The sequence below is a fragment of the Lissotriton vulgaris genome, chromosome 3_1 (genome assembly GCF_964263255.1).
Source record: "Lissotriton vulgaris chromosome 3_1, aLisVul1.2, whole genome shotgun sequence".
Lineage (NCBI taxonomy): Eukaryota > Metazoa > Chordata > Amphibia > Caudata > Salamandridae > Lissotriton > Lissotriton vulgaris.
The window spans coordinates 1,030,000,772-1,030,023,126 of record NC_141689.1 but is presented as its reverse complement, the minus strand read 5'-3'; the positions used below and the strand labels follow the sequence as shown (position 1 = coordinate 1,030,023,126).

General features: G+C 42.8%; 1 protein-coding gene across 2 annotated transcripts in view; it reads left to right on the top strand.

Moving 5' to 3' along the window:
- The window catches only part of RIC1 (RIC1 partner of RAB6A GEF complex), a 979,735-nt gene that overhangs the window by 417,243 nt on the left and 540,137 nt on the right, over positions 1–22,355 (top strand). For both annotated transcript variants that reach the window (XM_086961422.1, XM_086961421.1), the window contains exon 4: positions 11,072–11,179. In XM_086961422.1, coding sequence (XP_086817548.1) covers positions 11,072–11,179 — 108 coding nt within the window. The remainder of the gene's footprint in view (positions 1–11,071; positions 11,180–22,355) is intronic.

Below are 22,355 nucleotides of genomic sequence, written 5' to 3'. Positions count from 1 at the left end.
AAATTCCCATCAGCCCACCCGTCTAGTGGAGGATCGTCACTTGGGAGATGTACCATCAATCCAGATCTCAACCAATGCACCTGTTGATTGTGCAGAGATGGATTATGTGATGTAAACTCAGACCACAGTGCTTCACTGGTGATGCTAATGGGGTGCAGTGCAAGTGAAAAATTAATATGTGAGAAAAGTGAGGATAAAATTGACTCCTAGGACCAAAAATAAGTTTAATAGGTATGGTACTAAGGTCAAAATTAAAATGCCAAAAATAGTTTTAAATAATAACTATATGAAGGCAGAGTTGGTGAAGGTCGACATGTTTCAGCTAGATGGACTCTCTGATCCAAGCTTTCGTCAGGACCAAGTGAAAAATGCGACTGCAAAAACAAAAAGGTGACTATGTACACTATATATTGGATAAATCCTACCAGCTCCTCTGAGCCCAGATGTATACTGGTGGTACTCCAAGTCTTGTTTTGTCTCCTAAAGTGAAAAAAGAGAGAAAAGTGTACAACAGAAAAAAGTTAGTGTCTAACGGTATCAAGGATACAAGAAACATACACTGAGCACACAAACAGTACGGTGGAGAAATTGTCTCCCCGCTGCCACAGTAAACACTAGGATTTACCGGTTTCAGTGCATCTAAAATCACTGGCAGTTTAGACACATATAGACTCACCCAGCGTTGTGTGGGAGTCTGCCTCACCTCACCCGGCACCCACTCGGGAAGAAGGAGGCCCCGCTCTGTTAGGGTGGAAATGTAATAAACATTCTCAGAAAAATATCAGAGTTGTTTACATGCATGTAATTACATATTTCCCAAAATCCCCTAACAAGACCAGTTGTATGAGAGAGAGATTCAACCTCAATTGAGCTAGTGGCTAAGACCATGCAGGAGAAGTTTAAGGCGAAATTTAGAGCAGATTTTAGCAATGCAATGAATACGAGAAAGAGGGGAGGGCAGCAAGGATTGAGTAAAGTGCCCTACCTGTCTGTCGGTACCTCTACACCAACATCCGAGAGGGAGTGGAGGTAACTGGCTAGTGAACGCGCAAGTCCTTTTATACCCGTAGTGATGGAATAATTGACTACAGCTGTGACAGGTATTGTCAATGGACTATTGTGCAAGGTCAAAAAGGGGAACGCTATCGCTGATGTGCGCTTGCGCCAGAAGAAATGTCATAACACCTGCGCATGCGTGTGCCATGAGGTCTATATGTGTATTAACTTCACGCGTGCGTAGTGAAAATGATAAACCATGCAGCTCTACACTAAGGGCGCCATGTCTGGAGCTGTGTGTGTGGATTGTTATAAGAGATTGGATCGACTCCTAAAGTGCTGTTTTTTTTTAATCTCAGAAGAAAATTATGTTACAGTAGTGAACTACGACATACCGGATCTAGATGTTCACAGCGATGTCCACGGTATGTCGTCATTCAGGCCCTGAATATGGCTTTTCAAAAGAAACACCCACTTTTGTTCCTTCTTGAATAGAAATTTAGACACATCACTAATGTGAGGGGGAATATATGGCTGTTCTAGGATAGCCCACTTCATTTCGTCAGCCGTGTGTCTGTGATCTAAGAAATGGTTGGTTAATTTAGTGGCCTGTTTGCGACACCTGATTGTACTTTTATGTTCCCCAATTCTCAACTTGATTTTACGGGTGGTGTACCCGACGTATCTTAAGGAACAAGGACAGGTGATCATATAAATGACGTTGTCGGTGTTACAGTTCGTGTGCTTTTTGAGGACCCACGTCTTGCCTGTCCCTATATCGACTGAGGTGGTTTGATTATTATTTGAAGCACGTTTCCAAGCTCTGTTTACTAGCTGTTTGGGATATGGACGCTCCTGTAGGTGAGTGGCTAGTACAGTTGCATGTTTCTTAAACAAAGCCTTCAATGAACAATTCCTCTTCACTCGGAGGATTTGACCCACGGGGAGATTCTCCCTAAGGGAACGTGGGTGGTGGCTGTTAAAGAGCAACAAAGAGTTTCTAGCCATGGGTTTGGTGAAGAGCTCGCTTTGGAGACTCCCAGCTTCAGGAAAGATGGATAAATCCAGAAAAGAAAGTCTCTCATGGCTGTATTCTAGCCTGAATTTAAGATATGGATTGTGTTCGTTTAGCCATAGATGGAATGACTGGACCTCTGTAGATGCTTCAAATAATAATCGCGAAGCATTGATTGAGAGACGTCCACCGAAAGCACCAACAGAGCGACTCGCCTTTGTCTGCACATTCAATGCCAGATCGCATGACGTACAGAAACTGGTCCTTAAACATTGGGGGATTTTAAATTCAACTGAGGCCAATATCCCGTTACCACTCTTTTCATTTAAAAGGGCACCAAGCTTACGAGACACTCTGGTTCATACCAGACCGAGGAGACATAACACTGATGACACCACAACTTTATGGGGCCTCCCACCGGTTTCCGGTCATTTCCCGTGTGGGTCATGCAGTGTTTGTCCACAGACGGCTAAAACCACCTCAGTCGATATAGGGACAGGCAAGACGTGGGTCTTCAAAAAGCACACGAACTGTAACACCGACAACGTCATTTATATGATCACCTGTCCTTGTTCCTTAAGATACGTCGGGTACACCACCCGTATAATCAAGTTAAGAATTGGGGAACATAAAAGTACAATCAGGTGTCGCAAACAGGCCACTAAATTAACCAACCATTTCTTAGATCACAGACACACGGCTGACGAAATGAAGTGGGTTATCCTAGAACAGCCATATATTCCCCCTCACATTAGTAATGTGTCTAAATTTCTATTCAAGAAGGAACAAAAGTGGGTGTTTCTTTTGAAAAAACATATTCAGGGCCTGAATGACGACATACCGTGGACATCGCTGTGAACATCTAGATCCGGTATGTCGTAGTTCACTACTGTAACATAATTTTCTTCTGAGATTAAAAAAAACAGCACTTTAGGAGTCGATCCAATCTCTTATAACAATCCACACACACAGCTCCAGACATGGCGCCCTTAGTGTAGAGCTGCATGGTTTATCATTTTCACTACGCATGCGTGAAGTTAATACACATATAGACCTCATGGCACACGCATGCGCAGGTGTTATGACATTTCTTCTGGCGCAAGCGCACATCAGCGATAGCGTTCCCCTTTTTGACCTTGCGCAATAGTCCATTGACAATACCTGTCACAGCTGTAGTCAATTATTCCATCACTACGGGTATAAAAGGACTTGCGCGTTCACTAGCCAGTTTCCTCCACTCCCTCTCGGATGTTGGTGTAGAGGTACCGACGGACAGGTAGGGCACTTTACTCAATCCTTGCTGCCCTCCCCTCTTTCTCGTATTCATTGCATTGCTAAAATCTGCTCTAAATTTCGCCTTAAACTTCTCCTGCATGGTCTTAGCCACTAGCTCAATTGAGGTTGAGTCTCTCTCTCATACAACTGGTCTTGTTAGGGGATTTTTGGAAATATGTAATTACATGCATGTAAACAACTCTGATATTTTTCTGAGAATGTTTATTACATTTCCACCCTAACAGAGCGGGGCCTCCTTCTTCCCGAGTGGGTGCCGGGTGAGGTGAGGCAGACTCCCACACAACGCTGGGTGAGTCTATATGTGTCTAAACTGCCAGTGATTTTAGATGCACTGAAACCGGTAAATCCTAGTGTTTACTGTGGCAGCGGGGAGACAATTTCTCCACCGTACTGTTTGTGTGCTCAGTGTATGTTTCTTGTATCCTTGATACCGTTAGACACTAACTTTTTTCTGTTGTACACTTTTCTCTCTTTTTTCACTTTAGGAGACAAAACAAGACTTGGAGTACCACCAGTATACATCTGGGCTCAGAGGAGCTGGTAGGATTTATCCAATATATAGTGTACATAGTCACCTTTTTGTTTTTGCAGTCGCATTTTTCACTTGGTCCTGACGAAAGCTTGGATCAGAGAGTCCATCTAGCTGAAACATGTCGACCTTCACCAACTCTGCCTTCATATAGTTATTATTTAAAACTATTTTTGGCATTTTAATTTTGACCTTAGTACCATACCTATTAAACTTATTTTTGGTCCTAGGAGTCAATTTTATCCTCACTTTTCTCACATATTAATTTTTCACTTGCACTGCACCCCATTAGCATCACCAGTGAAGCACTGTGGTCTGAGTTTACATCACATAATCCATCTCTGCACAATCAACAGGTGCATTGGTTGAGATCTGGATTGATGGTACATCTCCCAAGTGACGATCCTCCACCAGACGGGTGGGCTGATGGGAATTTTCTCCTGCCCAGTGCTATCACTCTAGTGCTACTAATGGATTCCGGGTTCTAGACTCAACACGGCACACCTACAGTCATCTAGACCAGGCTATTTCTTCTTTTTTGCTAGCTGAAGTACCTCCCTGAACCACATTCACTGATAAGGCCTCTGGTTCCAATAACGCTGTATGGTACTTGCTCAGTAGATCTGTAGATAACACTGGAATGGTTGTGGTGAACTTTGGACTGGAGGTGGACAACAGGACCTGGCTGGGCAGTTACAGTGTTTAAAATAAAGTCCTTGTTGATGGGACTACCTGCCTTTATCTTAAAATCCGAGGCCCTTTCCACTAAGGGTTCACTCACACCTACCATCTCTTATAGAGTCTAATCTTGATTACGGCAAAAGCTTATACCACAGATCACCTTTATAACTATGAAATGACTACAACAAATATATCAAAATTAGTAAAAATGAAGCACATTTTTTTTGTAATTCTGAAGTGTGGTGGAAATGCATATTTGCATAGGATCAAAATACACCAATTCATTACATGACATTTGCACACATTATCGTTTATGTGCAGTAAAACAGTATTTTGGTTAAAATGTAATTGCCATTTCCATTGAAAGTGTGTTGTCTGTATTGGCAGTGCATTACCACACCATGACAACTACGCCACTCTACGCCCGTCCACTTTATGCCACACCACTCCATTCTACGACACGACACTCCACTTTGACATGCCACTCCACGGTATGCCCCTCCACTCTGTGCCCCTCCACTCTAAGATCTTGATTAAGGCTATTTCAAGCCACTACAATGTACGGCACACACTCTACGACACAACACGCCATGACACTCCATGACACAACACGCCACTCCCCTCTACGCCCCTCCACACCACTTAGCCCACTCCAATCTACCCACCCCGTTCCAGAGTGCCCAAAATGTACCCCACTCTGCTTAAATCTAACCCACTCCACCCTACCTACCCCACGCCACCCTATTTACCCCACTTCACCCAATCTACCCCACTCCGATTTACCCCACCTTACTTCAGTCTACCTCACTTCAATCTACCCCACTCCACCCTTCCCCAATCTATCCACTCCAATCTACTGCACTCCACTTCACTCCTCTCCAATCTACCCCACTCACTGTAACCCAATCTCCCTACTCCAGTATACTCCACTCCAATCAACCGCACTCCACTCAAATCTACCCCACTGTGCTCAAATCTCTCCCAGTCCACTCTTCTCCAATCTGTCCAAATCCTCTCCACTCCAATCTACCCCACTCCACTTCACCCAATCTACCGCACTCTATTCCAGTCTACCCCACTCCACACCAATGCACCCCACCCCAATAGACTACACTCTACCCCACTCCAATCTACCCCACTCCAATCTACCCCACTCCACTCCAACGTACTCCAATCCAGTCCAGTCTGATCAAATCTACCCCACTCCACTACAGTCTACCCCACTCCAATCTTACCCAGTCTACCCCACTCTACTTCAGTCAATCCCACTCAGTCTAACCCAATCAGCCTCACCCCATTCCAATCTACCCATTCCACCCCACAGCATTCAAGCCCACTCCATTCTACAGCACTCTACTCAAATCAACCCCACTTGTCTCCAATTTACCCAGTGTTACCCACTCCACTCTACCATACTCCAATTCACTAAAACTCCAGTCTAACCAAGTCCACCCCACTCCAATCTACCCCAATCCAACCCTTTCCATTCTACCACAATCCAACCCACTCCATTCTACCCAACTTCACTCCAATCTGCCCCACTTCACTATACTCCTCTCCATTCTACTCCACTTCAATCTAGCACAGTCCAATTTACCACAACTCCTCAAATCTCGCCATGCCACTTCAATTTACCCTAATCTACCCCACCACACTCTAACCCTCTGCAATCCATCCAACTCCACTCTAACCCAGGCCACTCCAATCTGCCTCACTTCAATCATCCCTCTTCAGTATACCCACTCCATTCCAATTTACCACACTCTACTCAACCTAATCTACCCCACTCCATTCTAATTTACCCTACTCTAATCCACCTAGCCTACCTCATTCCACCCTAATCTGACGCACTCCACTCAAATCTACCCCACTCTACTCCAGTCTACCCCACTTCACTACAATCTACCCCAATCCACCCCACTACAATCTACCCCAATCCACCCCACTCCAATCTACTCTAATCCACCCCACTCCAGTGTACCCCAATCCAACCCACTCCACCCGACTCCACTCCATTCTACCCAACTCCACTCCAGTCTACCCGACTCCACTCCAATCTACCAGACTGCATTCAAATCTGCCCCACTCTACTCTACCCCAGTCTAATTTACCCGACTCCACTCCAAACTCCACTGAAATCTGTCCAACTTCTGTCCACTTTAATATACCCCACTCCACTCCATTCCACCACAATCTACCCCAATCCAATGATCCCTCTTCAATCTACCCCACTCCTTTCCAATCTACTTTTATCTAATCCATTCAATCTACCCTCACTCCACCCAAATCTACTCCACACGTCACTCTTCCACAACTTAATTTCACTGCAATCTCGACTCCACTCCAATCTGCCCCACTACACTCCAATCTACCCTGTTCCACTCTACCCCAATCCACTCCACTCAAGCGTACCTCAATCCACCCCACTCAAGTGTACCTCAATCCAACCCACTCAAGCATACTTCAATCCAACCCACTTTACCCGAATCCATTCCAATCTACCCCACTGCAATCTACTCCATTCCAATCTATCCCAGTTCAATTTATCCCACTCCATTCCAATTTACCCCTCTCCATTCCAATTTACCCCTCTCCACTGCGCTCTACTCAACACCTCTCCACTTTGATTTGCCTCACTCCACCTCAATCTACACCACTCCACCCCATCTACCCCACCAAAATCTACCCCATTCCAGTATACCACAATCTACCCCACTCCAATCTAGCACAGTCTACCCCACTCCAATCTACCAGACTCCAATCTAACCAATCTGTCCCACTCCACTGCAATCCACCTCACTCTACCACACGACTCAAATTTACAATATTCCTAAAATTTACCTCACTCCAATGTAACCTACCCCCCCACTCCACCACAATATATCCTACTCCAATCTACCCCATCTAATCCACTCCATTCTGCCCCACTCCACCGCAATCTACCCCACTCCAGTTTATTCCTCTCTGAACTACCCACTTAAATTATCCCTCTTCAATCTACTCTACTCCAATCATCTGCACTTCAATATCCCCAATTCCACTCAATCTAACCCAATCAACCCCCACTCCAATCTACTCCACAGCTCCCTACTCTACCACAGCCAACTCAAATCTACTCCACTGCTCCGGTCTACCTCAGTCCACCCCATTCCAATGTGCCCCAATCCAATCCTCTCCACTCCAATGTACCCCAATCCAAGTTACCCTTCTCCATTCCAGATTACTCCACTCCACTCCAATCTAACTCTTTTCTACTCTAATCTGCCCCACTCCACTTCACCCAATCTATCCTACTCTACCCCACTCCACCCCAATATACCTGCCCCAACATACTCACCCCATTAAAAATCTACCCTACTCTAATCTACCCAACTCCACTCCAATCTACCCTAAGCCACTCCACTATGATCCAATCTACCTCTCCCCACTGTACTCTACTCCAATCTACGCCTCTCCAATTTACCCCACTACACTCAAGACTCCACTGCAATCTATCCAACTCTTCTCCACTTCAATCTACCCCCGTCTACCCCACTCCACCACAGTCTTCCCCACTCCACCACAATCTACCCCAGCCCAGTCAACCACAATCTACCCTACTCCAATTTACCTCAATGTATCCCACTCCCCTACAGTCTACCACACTCTAATCCACCCAGTCTTCCAAACTTTTCATATCTACTCCACTCTACTCCAGTGTAACCCAATTCACACCAATCCACACCACCCCACACTACTCGTCTAACACACCCATCCTACCCCACTGCAGTCTACCCACGCCACTCTACCCCACTCTACCCCATTCCAGTCCACCACACTACACTCTACTCCACTCTAGCCCATTCTGAAACTACCCCACTCCAATCATCCCTCTTCAATCCACCCACTCCATTCCAATCTAGAGTTTTCGAATCTACCCACTACACTCTTCCCCAATCTATCTCATTCCACTCTCAGCTCCACTCCAACCCAATGTATCCAACTCCACTCTACACAAATCTGCCCCACTCCAGTCTACCCACTCCAGTCCACCCAATCTACTCCAGTCCACCCAATCTACTCCACGCTACTCTGGTTTACTACACTCCTTCACACTCTACCCAATATACCCACTTCACACTATTCTACCACACCCAGCCCAAATCTACCCCACTCCACTCCAATGTAACCTAACCCACTCCACCCCAATGTAACCTAACCCACTCCACCCCAATCCACCCATCCCAACCTACCTCATCCCAACCTACCTCATCCCAATCTACCCAACTCCAATCTACCCCACTCCAAACTACCCCACTCCAAACTACCCCACTCAATTCTACCCTACTATAATCCACCCAATCTACCTCACTCCAGTCTATCCCACTTGTCTCCAATCTACCCCACTCCAATCTGCCCCAATACACTCTATCCCAGTCCACCCCACTCTTCTCCTGGTTACCCCACTCGACCCTGATCTACCCTACCCCTATCCTCCCCACTTTAATCTACCCCACCCCTATCCACCCCACTTTAATCTACCCCAATTTGCTCCATTCTACACCCCAATTCAACCTGCCCCACACCATTCGACAACACTAATCTACCCAACTACTCCACTTTAATCTACCCCACCTTACCCTACTCTACCCCAATGTACCCTAATCCACACCACTGCATTCTATTACACCCTACCCCAACTCCACTCTCTTCCAATCTACCCACTCCACTCTACCCCACTCCAATTCACCCGACTCCATGCCACTAACTTATAGCCATGATGAACAGCAGTCACAATGGTATACTCCATGACTTAACACACCATGCCAAGGCCAATATCTCTCACATAGGTGAGGTCTGTTGGCTTTGCCAATGGTCGTTAATCAATAGAACTGAACCCTTGGGTAGGGCCTAAATACCTTTTGGGCGGGGTGCAGTGTATTTAAAAAGTTGCACAGGTATTTTGTAAGTTTTAACTGTCCTGGTAGTGAAAACCTCACGCTTTTGTTTTCACTATTGAAGGCCTACCTTTCCCATAGGATAACATGGATTTGTTTTGCCTTACTACATTTAATAAGTGATAACATGTTTTTGGTATAGGTAGGAATATCATCTTTGGTGTCTGAGGAATTGGAATGTAAAACCCTCTTTAATGGTAAAGTCAGATTATAAGTAACCATTCTAAAAATGAAACTTTTTCGGAAGTTGGCATTTTCTTGTCCTAACCATTTTGTGCCGTCAGCCTGTTTTCCTGGGTCAGATAACTAGGTGTAGTTAGCCTTTGTGTATTTGTCCCAGACAGTCATACAATAAATAACTGGTCTGGGTTTTGACAGGATGGACCATCCTGAATAGATGAGAGAGACAGAGCTGTAATCTATCACACTTGCACTTTAAAGACACTGCCTCAGATCACACATAGAGGATTTCACACTAACCTATTGTGTATGCAGACAGAATGGTTTAATTGTAGTTTGCACACTGCTACTGTCAGGCTACAATGGTAGGCCTGAAGCCATATTTGCATTGCCATTGTAGTAGATGCAGCATAGGTGCTGTAGTCCATTAGTGGCATTTAACTTCCAGGCTCTGGGTACATTTTGTACCATATACTAGGGACTTGTAGGCAAGTTAAATATACCAATTAGGAGTATTCCAAATCGACCATGTTAAAAGGGGAAGAAGAGCACAGGAACTTTACTACTGGTTAGCAGGGGTAAATAGAGGGTTCAGAAAAAGACGAAATGTCTTGGATTTCTTACATCTATAATGTGGACTTGGTCATCTTTAGCCAATTAAAAACTATGTTGGTGTATTACTTTCAGGAGTTGTCAGTTAGCTCCCAAGGCTTACTTTTAAAATCTCCATCTGCATTGTCGCTCCAGGTTGATTGTCCATCCAGTGCTCTGCGAAGCTTTGGTCCACCTACCCGTCTACAGTAACTTTTTAACTCCTGCCTCTTCCATCCAATGCCTGCCTTGTCCCCAGCACTTATCTCCGCAGTCTAAGGTTCCTGCTTTTGAGGTGCAGCATACTACATTCATAATGAAAAGGTCCATTTAGTACCAATGGAGCTCTGAATATGGTAGTTTACAACCCGTCTCTATGAAATCTGTATAAAAAACATTGTTCTTTGAAGGAACACGTTCCAAAATTTCTTTACAGTTCTGCCGATTTATGAACGCTGTCAAAAACACACCTTTGCACATAGAAAGTAAATCGCATGCTGCACAATTTCATTGCTGCCCTTTATGAAGTTGCCGCCTCAATGGATGCGACTGCACACTTTTCTTTTAAGTTGTTCAGCAGTACCAGATTCATAATTAAACTGCTGCCATTTTAAACATGTTTTTCAGCTTCTGAGATACAATATTTCACTGTAAGGTGGATGTGTGTGTGTGTGGGCTGGACCACGGGACGTTTTTAAGGGTCTTTTTACTTTTTGTTGAAAAATCTTATAGGTATTCATTTTATGGATATGAGGAATGAACTTTTAAGGATCTGTGTGAGCACCTTCATGGTGAAACTTTCCGTACTTTGTGTGTGTGTAACTTGAGTGTATTTATTATTTGCAGGGGAAGTCCACACGTGAAGGTGAGCCCTCATTACAAGGAGGAACAGTGTGCTCCTGCATTAAATCTAGAGACCAAGAAAGTACTGGATTTGCAAGCATCCATCACAAGGTATTATGCATATATGTGCGCAGATTTATATATTTTTTTATTTAAGATGTTTGTTACTCTTTCCTATGGATCCTATAGATAGTGTGTGCTATGTAAATGCGCTAGATCAGTCTGTCATTTTACTCAGATTTACTAGTTTTAGTGCATTTTTTATATTTGCTTTAAATTGTGTTAATGTAAATATGGACTCAGGTGAGATTTTTGTCATTTTTCGTGCTAAATTATTTATTTTTTCAATATTGAGTTGGGTTGTGAACTTATAAATGTATTTTGTCTGCTCAATGTATTGAGTTCGCCCAGTAGAGATCTTCTTGGGCTAGCTATGACAGCATCTCTCCCTAACTGCTGCTTCAATTTGTTTGAAGATGGCCGTCTATGAATCTAGTCTGCGAGTAGCTGAGCCATCTCTTTTCACTGCCTGTTGACAGTTTACTCTGTAAAGCTTAAGTTAGCTACATTTTCTCTGAATACTGACTGATTTTTTTCACATGTCCTTGATGTTAGAAAATGCGCTTTATTATATGGTGTAGTTATGGAACTTCACAGGGTAATACGTTCACAAACCCGTTTTGAGCCTGGTCAAGCTCGTTTGTAAAACCTTAGCTTAACCCTGAGCAGTTATGGCTTTGAGCAGTTGAGGCTTTATCAAAGGAACAATTGTGCAGCATTTAGAAGTACCAGCAATTGAATAAGAACGAAACATTAGTAAATCTACAAATCTGGTGTGACTGGATAAAGACCTAGCTGGGATGAGGACTCTCACTCCGTATGAGCTAGAAAATCTTAAGGAAGGAAAGCTTTCCTTTCTTGAGTCCCCTCACTCACCTGGGTTTCCCCACGGTGACATGCTTCATCATTGGGGCCAACTCAACCCGCTGCGGGCTGAGGCGTGCTATGACTTGCGATGAGATGTAGGAGCACTAATCGTGAGGAGCTATGTATAGAGCAGTGGTATGGTGGAGTGGAGTGTATTAAAAAGTATCTAATTAGTGGGCAGAAAAACTGTATTTGCGCTCCTAGTTGGTCCATTAAAACAGGGGTGAGTCTCTAGTGGGCCTATCCGAATGCGTTAGGAGTCCCTAGTAGACGTCAACATGTTTCGAGCTTCCCCAAAGCTCTTCTTCAGGACAACACAGGGTCCCGCCCTGTGTGTACCACTCCAAATTGACCTACAGTGAGATAAGTGAAAAAACTAAACAAAAACGCCGCAAAATAAGCATACAGTATGTTGTTCAAGTTTCAGGTTACATGTTTTGTCTAATTGTGTGTTATGTCCACGGTTTAGTCACCAGGTGCATTTTTAACTTTTTCTTTTGAACACGCCTAAGCTCCATCATAACTTTAGGCTAGCATGTTATTTTGCAGCTCTGCATGGTACTTTGGCAGAGTGTAAGCACGCATCGCAAGGAGCACTTGGGTATTACGCCTAATCCCACCTACCCCGAAGAGGGGGCTGTGTTTCCTTAACTATGTTCTTTCTTTATTTCTTTTTTACAGATACTTTGGACTATTAAGTACCATACTACGTGACAATTTTATATTGTATGTATTACCAACATCTGCTTATTTCGCAGCGTTTTGTTTAGTTTGCCAGTATGCAGTGGCAGGCTGGAAGACATACTTTTAATTTGTCATGCTCATGGTGACACAGCAAGTGCTTCAGTCGGTGATGGACACTTTAATGTGCAGGCCCTGTATACCCCTGGTACCATATACTAGGGATTTATCAGTAAGTTAACTAATACCAATTGGGTATACTCCAATCAAACATAAACTTTGGAGGATCAGAATACTGGCAAGGAGGTCTAGTTAGCACTTTAGCAGGCTTCAGTGCGCTCTCAGAGTCGTAAAATCGGCAGCATCTGTCCAAAATGTTGGGGGTGATCACGCAGAAAGGGGCATTTCCCTACACTCAATTTGTTCACTTCCACCCCAGACCGCCTATTCTCTGTCAAACATAGTTTTTGTACTACATTATTTAAATTTATTTTTCTTTAATGCCCTTTCTCCAAAGGGTATTACAGTGCTGTGTGTAGAACTTTACAACATATGTTAGATATGTGTACATCAAAAAAATTAGTAACTATAGATAATTGAATAGAGGGTTGGCTTAGGAGGGGAAGGATGGGAAGGGTGAGGAGGAGGGAACAATGTAGTTTGTGGAAATCCCAGCCTTGTGATTAGACTAACTGGATCAAAGGGTGCGGTGGGGAGGGAGGTCTGGGTAGAGACTGGGCAAGACTGTAAGTAGCATTGACTTCTTGTGAGCATTTAAGCAGTGTAGAGTGGTTCTCCTTTAGTTATCTCGATAAGAGGATAATGTTGAGTTTTTCCTCGAAGGAGAGCATGCTCGGGCACTTTCTTAGTTGAATCGGTAACAACGCCGGGATTAGAAAAAAATGACTACAGGAACCCATAAATTGGGGATCAAAGTGTGGCCGAAAAAGAAGTAGAGTCCCAAGAGACGGAGCGTGAAATGCCAAGTCTGACAGTCACTGTATGCATTTTGTCCCCCAAAAAATCTGCAAAACAACTGGCACCAAGGACAAACGTTACAGCAAATCTGTTCTAATTTACTTAATTAGTCACAAAAAGTCGTCTGTGTTTTAAAATATCTTACAGGGTTGACACCTGCTGCCTAGATCTTTGTGTGCCCAGCAATTTTGTGGGGATTCGAATAATAGTAAAGAAACTCTGGTGGTTAATGCAGGTTCGGTGTATTGCCAATCGTAGTTTTGACTGATAAATACACATAGAGGGGGATGTGCTTGCTGTAAAGTACATCATGTAACATGCAAATCACATATATGTATTTTATGTAGATAGGTAAGTAGACTGCTGCTTTTTATAGAGATCATTTTGTTTCATTTATTTCATAAAATTGCAATCTCTGTAATGTAGCACAGTGGTCTATTACCCGCATCAAAGAGCTGCTTGCAAATTGTAAGTCATGGCATGGGTTTATATCCTTATTGGTTTTTGTCCTCTATCAGCTGTTATTCTAAGATTGCAGAGAAGGACTTCTCAGGGATTTAATAACGTAATGTTAGTGCAGACAACACCAATAACTGTTGAATTCTATATCCTGACTTTGTGTTTCCCCTGACCGGTCACTCTTAAGTATAAAATCTTACAATGTCTATTAGTATAGATATGTTATTCTTTCACCTTATAACCCTCATTGTGTTAAGTAACATTTCCTGTACATTGGTTGACACAGTTATATGGTTGATTGTGTCTCTGTGTATGATGTAAAGTTCTCTGACACTACACTGGCATGAGTAGTGCTATAAAAGAGCTAAATAGAAATACATTAATAGGTGCAATTTAATTAATTATTAATGTTATTACTCATACACACAGATAAATTCTTGCAGTGCATGCACATCTCTTATATAAGGGAGTTGAACAAGTCAAAAACCTTCCCCCAAGTCATAGTTTATCTAAAGTACTTGTAAAGTAAAAAGCTGTGTAACTTTAAGACCTTGGTGGGCTCCTGAAGACTCCCAGCCAAGATAAACAAATGAAAGGCTGGTGGCCCTTTGAATCAGGCCTTTGTTTCTGCTTGTCTGGAAGTGAAAATAAGAAAGCTCCCGTGCTTCCTCCAGGTTGCTGCACCAAACTGAATTCAAAGTATGAATGCTGCTAAATTGTGTCCCAGTTTCAGAAATTGACACCAAGACAAATTTGGCATATTTCCCTAGGTCGGCTGAACCCTAGATAGGGGCCATAATTTTCTGCCCAAATCAGGACCTGGCCCAACCTCCCTGCTTTCCGGCACTGATCCGGAGGTTATTCAAGATGACTAGGCCAAACCAGAGGAAGGTTGTCTTTGAGCTTGCAATATTATGATTTTAAGGGTTGCACTAAGGGAGGGGAGAGCAAGGAAGGAGGGCTTCAATGCCATTGCGGAAGACATTGGTTTGTCTTGATATAATCTTCTAATTTATTTTTATTTATAGCTTACATTAACAACTGCTTTGGGTGGGTTAATCCCATTTACCCGTCCGAATGCGCGAACTAGAATATGAGCAGCCATATATATTGTTTTGTTCTGAAAAGACCTATCTCCATTATTTAAAGCAATTGTAGTACTGAATATCTCTGCTTTGTGTACAGATGCAGAAGTGCAAAATAGAAAGATAGCCTACTCTTTCAATAACAACTAACTTGATTCTGTATGTTTAAAGTGTCATCATCCTTCTGGCTTTGTTACCAGTGACTGAGTATCCCTCAAGGGGCTTGATAAAGCTTTTTAAGTATCTGCTTGCATTTAAAGCAAAACAGTTCCTGGTTTGTAATTTGGACCTGTTCTTTTCAAACGTCCATGAATTGCTGCTGTCAGTTAAGCTACCTGTCAGATTTTCATAATGCATAAATTGTCATTTCTTGCATTAAAACTTAATCATGGAGTAATAAATACATTTAACACCTCTTAAAATTGTCTCTCCTTCAACACTTCAAGGAACTTTTGGTCCTGTAATTGTCAGTCGTGTGGCGGTAAAAATTTAAAATCTAAATAAGGCGTCGGCAGGCATGCAACTTAATGAACATGTACCAACTAAGCAAAAAGGCTTAGAGGAGAAGTCAGGGATGTTGAGTGTAGGCAGCAAAATTACTACCAACAATAGGAAATTAGCACCATTTTCCATTCAGGAAAACAAATTAAGTCTCTTATCCTCCTCTATTATTATGTCAATGATTGCATGCCTGATTTGATTTATGTTATTGCAACTTTAGACCTGCCAACTAAAAAATAAATTCACTGTTAGTCTTGAAGGGGCGGGGTAGCAGGCAGTATTGCATCTGCCCCATCCTCCAAACCCCTCCACCAAAAACAGAGTAAAAAAGATTTTGCAGAAGCTGGTGTCCTTAGATGGACACCAACAGATCAAAGCCTTCAAAAATGAGCTGGAAATCCACTGTTTACAGTGGTTTCATTTTGTTTTCCTGCACCGTCTGATATTGGCTCTTCAGAGTGATCGTATGAAGGGAGCCGATATAGTGTGTCACACAGTGCGACTGTGTGAGTTGGCTGGTCTGCCCCCACTTCTGTGCTTGTGCAAAAAAAAGATGAGAGTTTGTGGTAAGAAACAAAGGTAAGTAAAGATAATATGCATCTGTGAATAAGTACCACTATAACTTTTTGTCTGTTGTAGCATGTTTCTGTCTGATAACGGTAGATGTTGTCCGCATCACTGTCCCCCATTTGCCAGACCATACCACCAGGCTCATTAGTCCCAATTGTTCCTTAACTTGATTTTATGGTATTATGTTATTGGGTGTCTTGGGGCCATATCAATGTACTTCATTTGTTCTTATGGAAAAACATGAGTTTCAGCATAGGACGAACAAAGCTGCTGTCCTGGAGGAGGAGGCCGCCTCTGACCTACACACGACAAGTAAATACATTTAGCGTTACAAAATGTTTTGATGCTACATACCATTTGTATTATGGGCAAAAATATATTTTCCTTTTGAGTCAATACTGGAAATAAGAAAGAGGGTTACATATAAAGACACTTAAGTTTAAGATCATACTCTACAACATAGTCACCTTAAATCTGCAATAAAAAACTAACATAAAACCAGCGGTCTCTCTTGCTAAAGGCATATTGAGATTAATATCTGATCACTCTCGGTTTAACACACAAACAAAAGAGGATAAAACAGAAAACGACATTAATATAAACATAAAATAGAAATAATTCAGTATAATTTTTTATTTGCCAGTTCCTTGCCCTTTTGTTTCTCTGGCAAACTCGTATATCTGCTATTGTTGGTTTTCCCAACTGAGAATAATCCATGGGCAAGGGTAGAACAAGGAGTTGCCAAAAGATGTTTTGAGACATTCCTCTCTGACATGGAGATGTTGTTGGGAGGGTAAGCATTTTCCTGATTCCAGCAGTGTATTCCCTATGGAGTGATCTGTATAGTGCAAATGAGATTTTTGCAGTATACCACCTGGGCCATTGCAACTACAACCGTTTCTGGCCTATCATTGAGCCTTTGCAGTGGCAGCAGGACTTGCGCCCTTCTATGCAACTTAAGTAGGTATGTTAGAAAATGTGTAGTATGTTGACCTCAACTAGTTCTATGTTGCCTTGAATTCTTGTATCTTGTACTTGTGTCTGATGGATGCTCCTCTCATTCTGTTCTGATATTTCAGTTCCATGTTGCTGTAACAGATGTTTTTGCCCGCCGTCTGTTTCCCTGTTTTCCTTAGCACAAGGCTTGTATTCTTTGAGGTTCCCTCTCTTCAGACTTCCTATCTTATTTTTGAGATTTGCTGTCCTCCCCATTAATCTTCCCTTGCGCCCAGGTTCTGTCCCTCCACTTCATTATAGCTTTACATTTTCTCGTTTCGTATTATGTTTCTAACCACAGATTAGCAGAGCCTGCCCTGCTGTATTATGTTCCCCAAAGAAGAGTATCTCTCCTGTCATTAGGGTAAAGCAATGTGGTGTGGTGTAATAAAAAGGGGTGTCTGAAAGGTATGTTGCATTGTTTAGAGTTGCAATATTGTATAGAAAGTTGAGATATCATGGAGGGATATGCTATATGTGGTCGGGAAGATGTTGTGTTGTAGAAGGGATGTTTTGTGGTGAGGAGTCGTAAAGTGAGTGGTGTTATGTTGTGGAAATGTACCTTTTTAGGGGTTCACTGGTGCAGGGTCACCCTTTTGTCCACAGGTTCAAAAACTGAACATAGTAGAGATCAGCACTGGAGTTAGGAATAAATAACAAGTTTATTAATCACTCATGAGTATTAATCACTTGCATCCAAACAGTACTCATGTGTTGGAGGAGGTAGTACACTGAAGTGACAGAACACATGTCTTTTATACAGGTTTTCGGCTCAGTAAGCATGTGAACAGAAATAGGGAGAACATGGTTTGGAAATAATTATCAACAAACAAGGGCAGATGAAAACTACATGGTCAGCAAAGTGGGAGTAGGGGCAGCAGTGTTTATGGCAGTAGAAATGATTGATAGACAACAGATGTACTGGCAGCTACATGTTGTGTGTCAAATTTAGGTGTTGTGAGGAATGTTGTCCAATTGATGTGGTGTACAGTTCAGTCTGGTGGCAAATGTTTAATTGTAAGTCACACTAACTGTTATATTCTGAAGGTGTGATGGGATTTAATGAGCTGTTGGTTGGATTGTTACTTAGGGCAGAATGTGCTCTCAACTGGTATATTTGGCTTGTGACAGAATGCAAGGTAGTGTTGTGTGCTGGTTGGTGTATGAAGTACGGTGATGTAAGGTTGCGTGATGTTGCATGGTATGACGCTGTGCAAAATGAGGTTGCAAGGTATGGTGTGGCAATGTATTTTGTCTTGTACTGTGGTATTGTAAGGTAAGGTCGATCAGGTTACCCGAGCTAGTGAGGATTGCATAATATGCTACGGCATACTTCTGAACAACTGTGGACCATAAGACTGGGACATCTACTTGGATAGGTCAAAATATGTGCCCTTTACCGATTTGTTTTTCTAAATGAGATGTTTTTATGGATTAAAGGAGAGTGTGGAAGGTGGAGCTAAACCATGAATAGAATCTTGAAACATTTAGAAGTTAAACATATGCAGTTACTTTTACAATGTAATTCAAATATTATTATAACAGTTTTATTTAGGAGTTGGCTACATTGTAGAGTCAGATAGTTTGGTATGGTGTGGTTTTGTTTGCAGTGGATTGGTGTAGTGGAGGGGTTGGATGTGCTAGTATCTAATGTGCAAATTAGTTGTATATTAAGGTGTGGTATGGAGAGGAGTAGTGTACTGTGAAGTGGATGTTGTGGGATATTTTGCATGATGGTTGACGAATAATGTGGCATGTTTTATCTGTTTTGCAAGAAAATTAGGTATAATGGCATGTGTGATAGGGTTTTAAATGGTTGTATTGTGTGCTGGGATGTGGTGGTGAATTGTTGTGCATGATATTGGTCCAGGTCTACTTTTCTGAAAGACGTAGGTATGCTTGATGGTGTGACTATGGCCTCTCATCTTACTCAATCTAATTTAGCTAAGGGTTGTTATAGCACACCCCAAAAGTTGAAGAAGGCTGTTTTTCATGAATTTGAATTTAAATAATTTATCTCTGAGATTGTTTCATCATCTTAATGTTTATCATCTTAATGTTTACAGAGTCTTTGAGGGGACTTTTTCAGTCCCACTCATGTGGCTGCAATTGTAGGAAAAATTAGCATTGAACTCAATGCATGATAGTTAGTCGGATTTATTGCACTATTACTAAAAGACCCTGGATTAAATATGAAACCATACAAACTGCTCAGTATTCTGCATAAGCTTAAGGCCATCTCCTTATAAGGTCGCTATATATATATATATATATATATTACATATATAATTCAAAGTACAAAGTTTCCCATTTAGAGGAGCCAACTTGCAGGTAGCAATCTTTGTGTTTATTATGCAGACAAACAGCGCAGTGGAGTAAAAGCAATTGTCCAAATAAATCTTTCAGCCTGATGCGTTTCATGCTCCTCGAGCATTTCTTCAGAGGCTTCACTTAAACACACTGCGTGGAGCTCCAGCCTCATTAAATCAATTTCACCTGCCTCAGTGGGCGTTGGCTCACAGTGAGCCTGCTGGTATATGTAGTGCCAAAATATCGCTCCAGTGAGCTGCTCCTTAGCAATGTCAATGTTCAGCAAAATAAAAACCCCAGTGGGTCTGGAATGTCTCACAGCCTCAGCGCTGCATATTGCATACCTGCATCACGACCTTCCTGCCCTTCATGCTGTTAGCCCAATAACTACAGCTCGGTCCACTTCTGCTTCAATTTTGCTGAACATTGACATTGCTAAGGAGCAGCTCACTGGAGGTCATGTAGGTTGTTATGGTGCACTAATTTAAAGTGTTGGGCTACCGGATAAGCAGGATCCGAATTTACGATAGCCCGTAAGTGCTGCAAAATTCGGTTAAAGACAGGGAGTTTGGTACTGCCAACATATAGAAGCTGACAAGTGCATTCTAATATATACACTGCAAAATCAGTTTTGCATGTGTAGTACTCTAAGATTTTGTTGGGCATATTAGAAAAGGGATCTTCAAAAGTCGTTTTATTGATACCAAACTTGCAAGATCTACATGAACTGCACTTAAAAAAGCCTTTCCTATTGGTCAGCCAGTTCGCAGAGTTGGTAACTTCAGGGCTTGTTCTTACTAGAGCATCCCTCATTGAGGGTGCTCGTCTAAAAGTAATAGTCGGTAGTGCTCCCAATTCATGAGCCAACGTCATATTTGTTTTCAGAATAGGCCAATGCTTGCTAACAATCTTTCTTATTTGTTTGTCTTGGCTACTGAACGTAGTTATGAGCCTGGCCACTGGTTTAGATGTAGTAAGTGGTTGCTCGACAGTATCCTCTACGTTGGCATCATCAATAAGTGCATGTTCGTGCAATTTAGCCAATGCTGATTGTAAATCCTTAAGATCATATCTCCGGGCAAGAAACTTACCCATAGACTCAGACAATTATCCAGATCTTCCTTTCTGCTGCAAATTCATTGAATACGTAAAAACTCCCCTTAGCTGACTGTTAATTCTCCTGTTTTACCTAGCTGACAAAAAGCGCTGGTTGCAGAGTTTTACTCGTGTTTTTTGCGCCGACTTTTAAAATTTGTAAATACTTGACTTCTCCTCCCCACACCTCCCTGAGCACTCACCAGTATTTTTGGCTGCTCCTTTCCCCTCGTTGGCAGCTCGGACGGGCACAGCCGATCTTAGGGCTGAGTCCTGATTGGATACTGTCGAGGGCAGACATCTTGGGTGGGGGGACGGCTGAAATTGGTAGCGCTCCAGTCTACCCTACATAAGGAAGCACGGCATGCCTCCGCGCAGCGGACGCGCGCGGATCAGCGCCGGAATGACGCCTGAGTCCAGCCCGTCTGCGCCCGTCCGCGCTGAGGACGGGCTAGAGAACGGTCCAGGGGCCTTACAGGATACTCAGGTGACCAACCTATCCAAACGGGACATTGTTGCCCTAAACAATCACCCATATAATAGATGCACCCATTCCCTGACTGTAGATAATTGGGTGGGTCCTATCTGTTGCCATACATGTAAAAAGACACTAGTGCCATATCGCACTGCCATCAAGGAAGTAAGCCCAAATAACCTTAGATGTGGTCTAATTAATGCACGATCAATGGTCAAGAACTCCGCGCACTTATTTGATCTCATCACGGAAAACGATTTGGATTGCCTTTTCATTACGGAAACCTGGCTCCGTGAATGGTCTAACCCTGACATAGTCCACACCCTCCCCTTGGGCTTTTCTATATGCAGACAAGATCGCATTGAACAGCGCGGAGGCGGACTGGCTATCATTCACAGAGACACCCTAAAGTGCACTATGAAAGAACCACCAAATATACGAGGTGCTGAGAGCCTAAGCTTCTGCATACAAGTCTTAGACAACTTTGCTTTCGCAGGGATACTGATATATCGCCCTCCTGGACATCCCTCCCAGTTTCTTGAAAACGTGGGGGAAGTGCTTGGCGATCTGACTCTCAGATACGCTAATTTTACCCTGTTGGTAGATCTCAATCTCCATCTTGAAGACTCTACTGACGGCCAAGCGTCAAGCTTTAAAGAAATCTTACAGGTTATAGGACTTAAACTCCAAACGCTTGAGGCCACACACAACGCAGGGCATACCCTTGACTGCATATGTTCGAATCTAACCAACATACTGGTAAACCCCCCTAAGCCCCAAATCTGGACAGATCACTACTTCATTGACTTTTCCATCCCTTTAAAGGGAACCAAATTAAATACTAAGGTGGCGGTAAAAAAAGTAGCTAACCTCCCCTGTTGGGGAAAAATTCTAGAACACCCTGACCTCGACATATGGACCAAAGAAAGCAAACCCTCTTTATCAGGGGATACGCTTGAAGATAATCACAAATTTGAGGAATGGATGGCCAACATTGGCAATAAGATTAGGAACCCAGGGTCTAAAGGCACCCTGAACAAAAAAAGACAGTCTGCCCCATGGTTTTCCGATAAACTTAAAGAGTATCTAGTCGGAGTTAGACACCTGGAACGAAAATGGCGCCGGACGTATGCGAACGAAGCAAAAGAGGACTATAAAAATGCCAGGAGACTCTATCATTCTATGATTAAAAACGCAAAGAAAACCTACT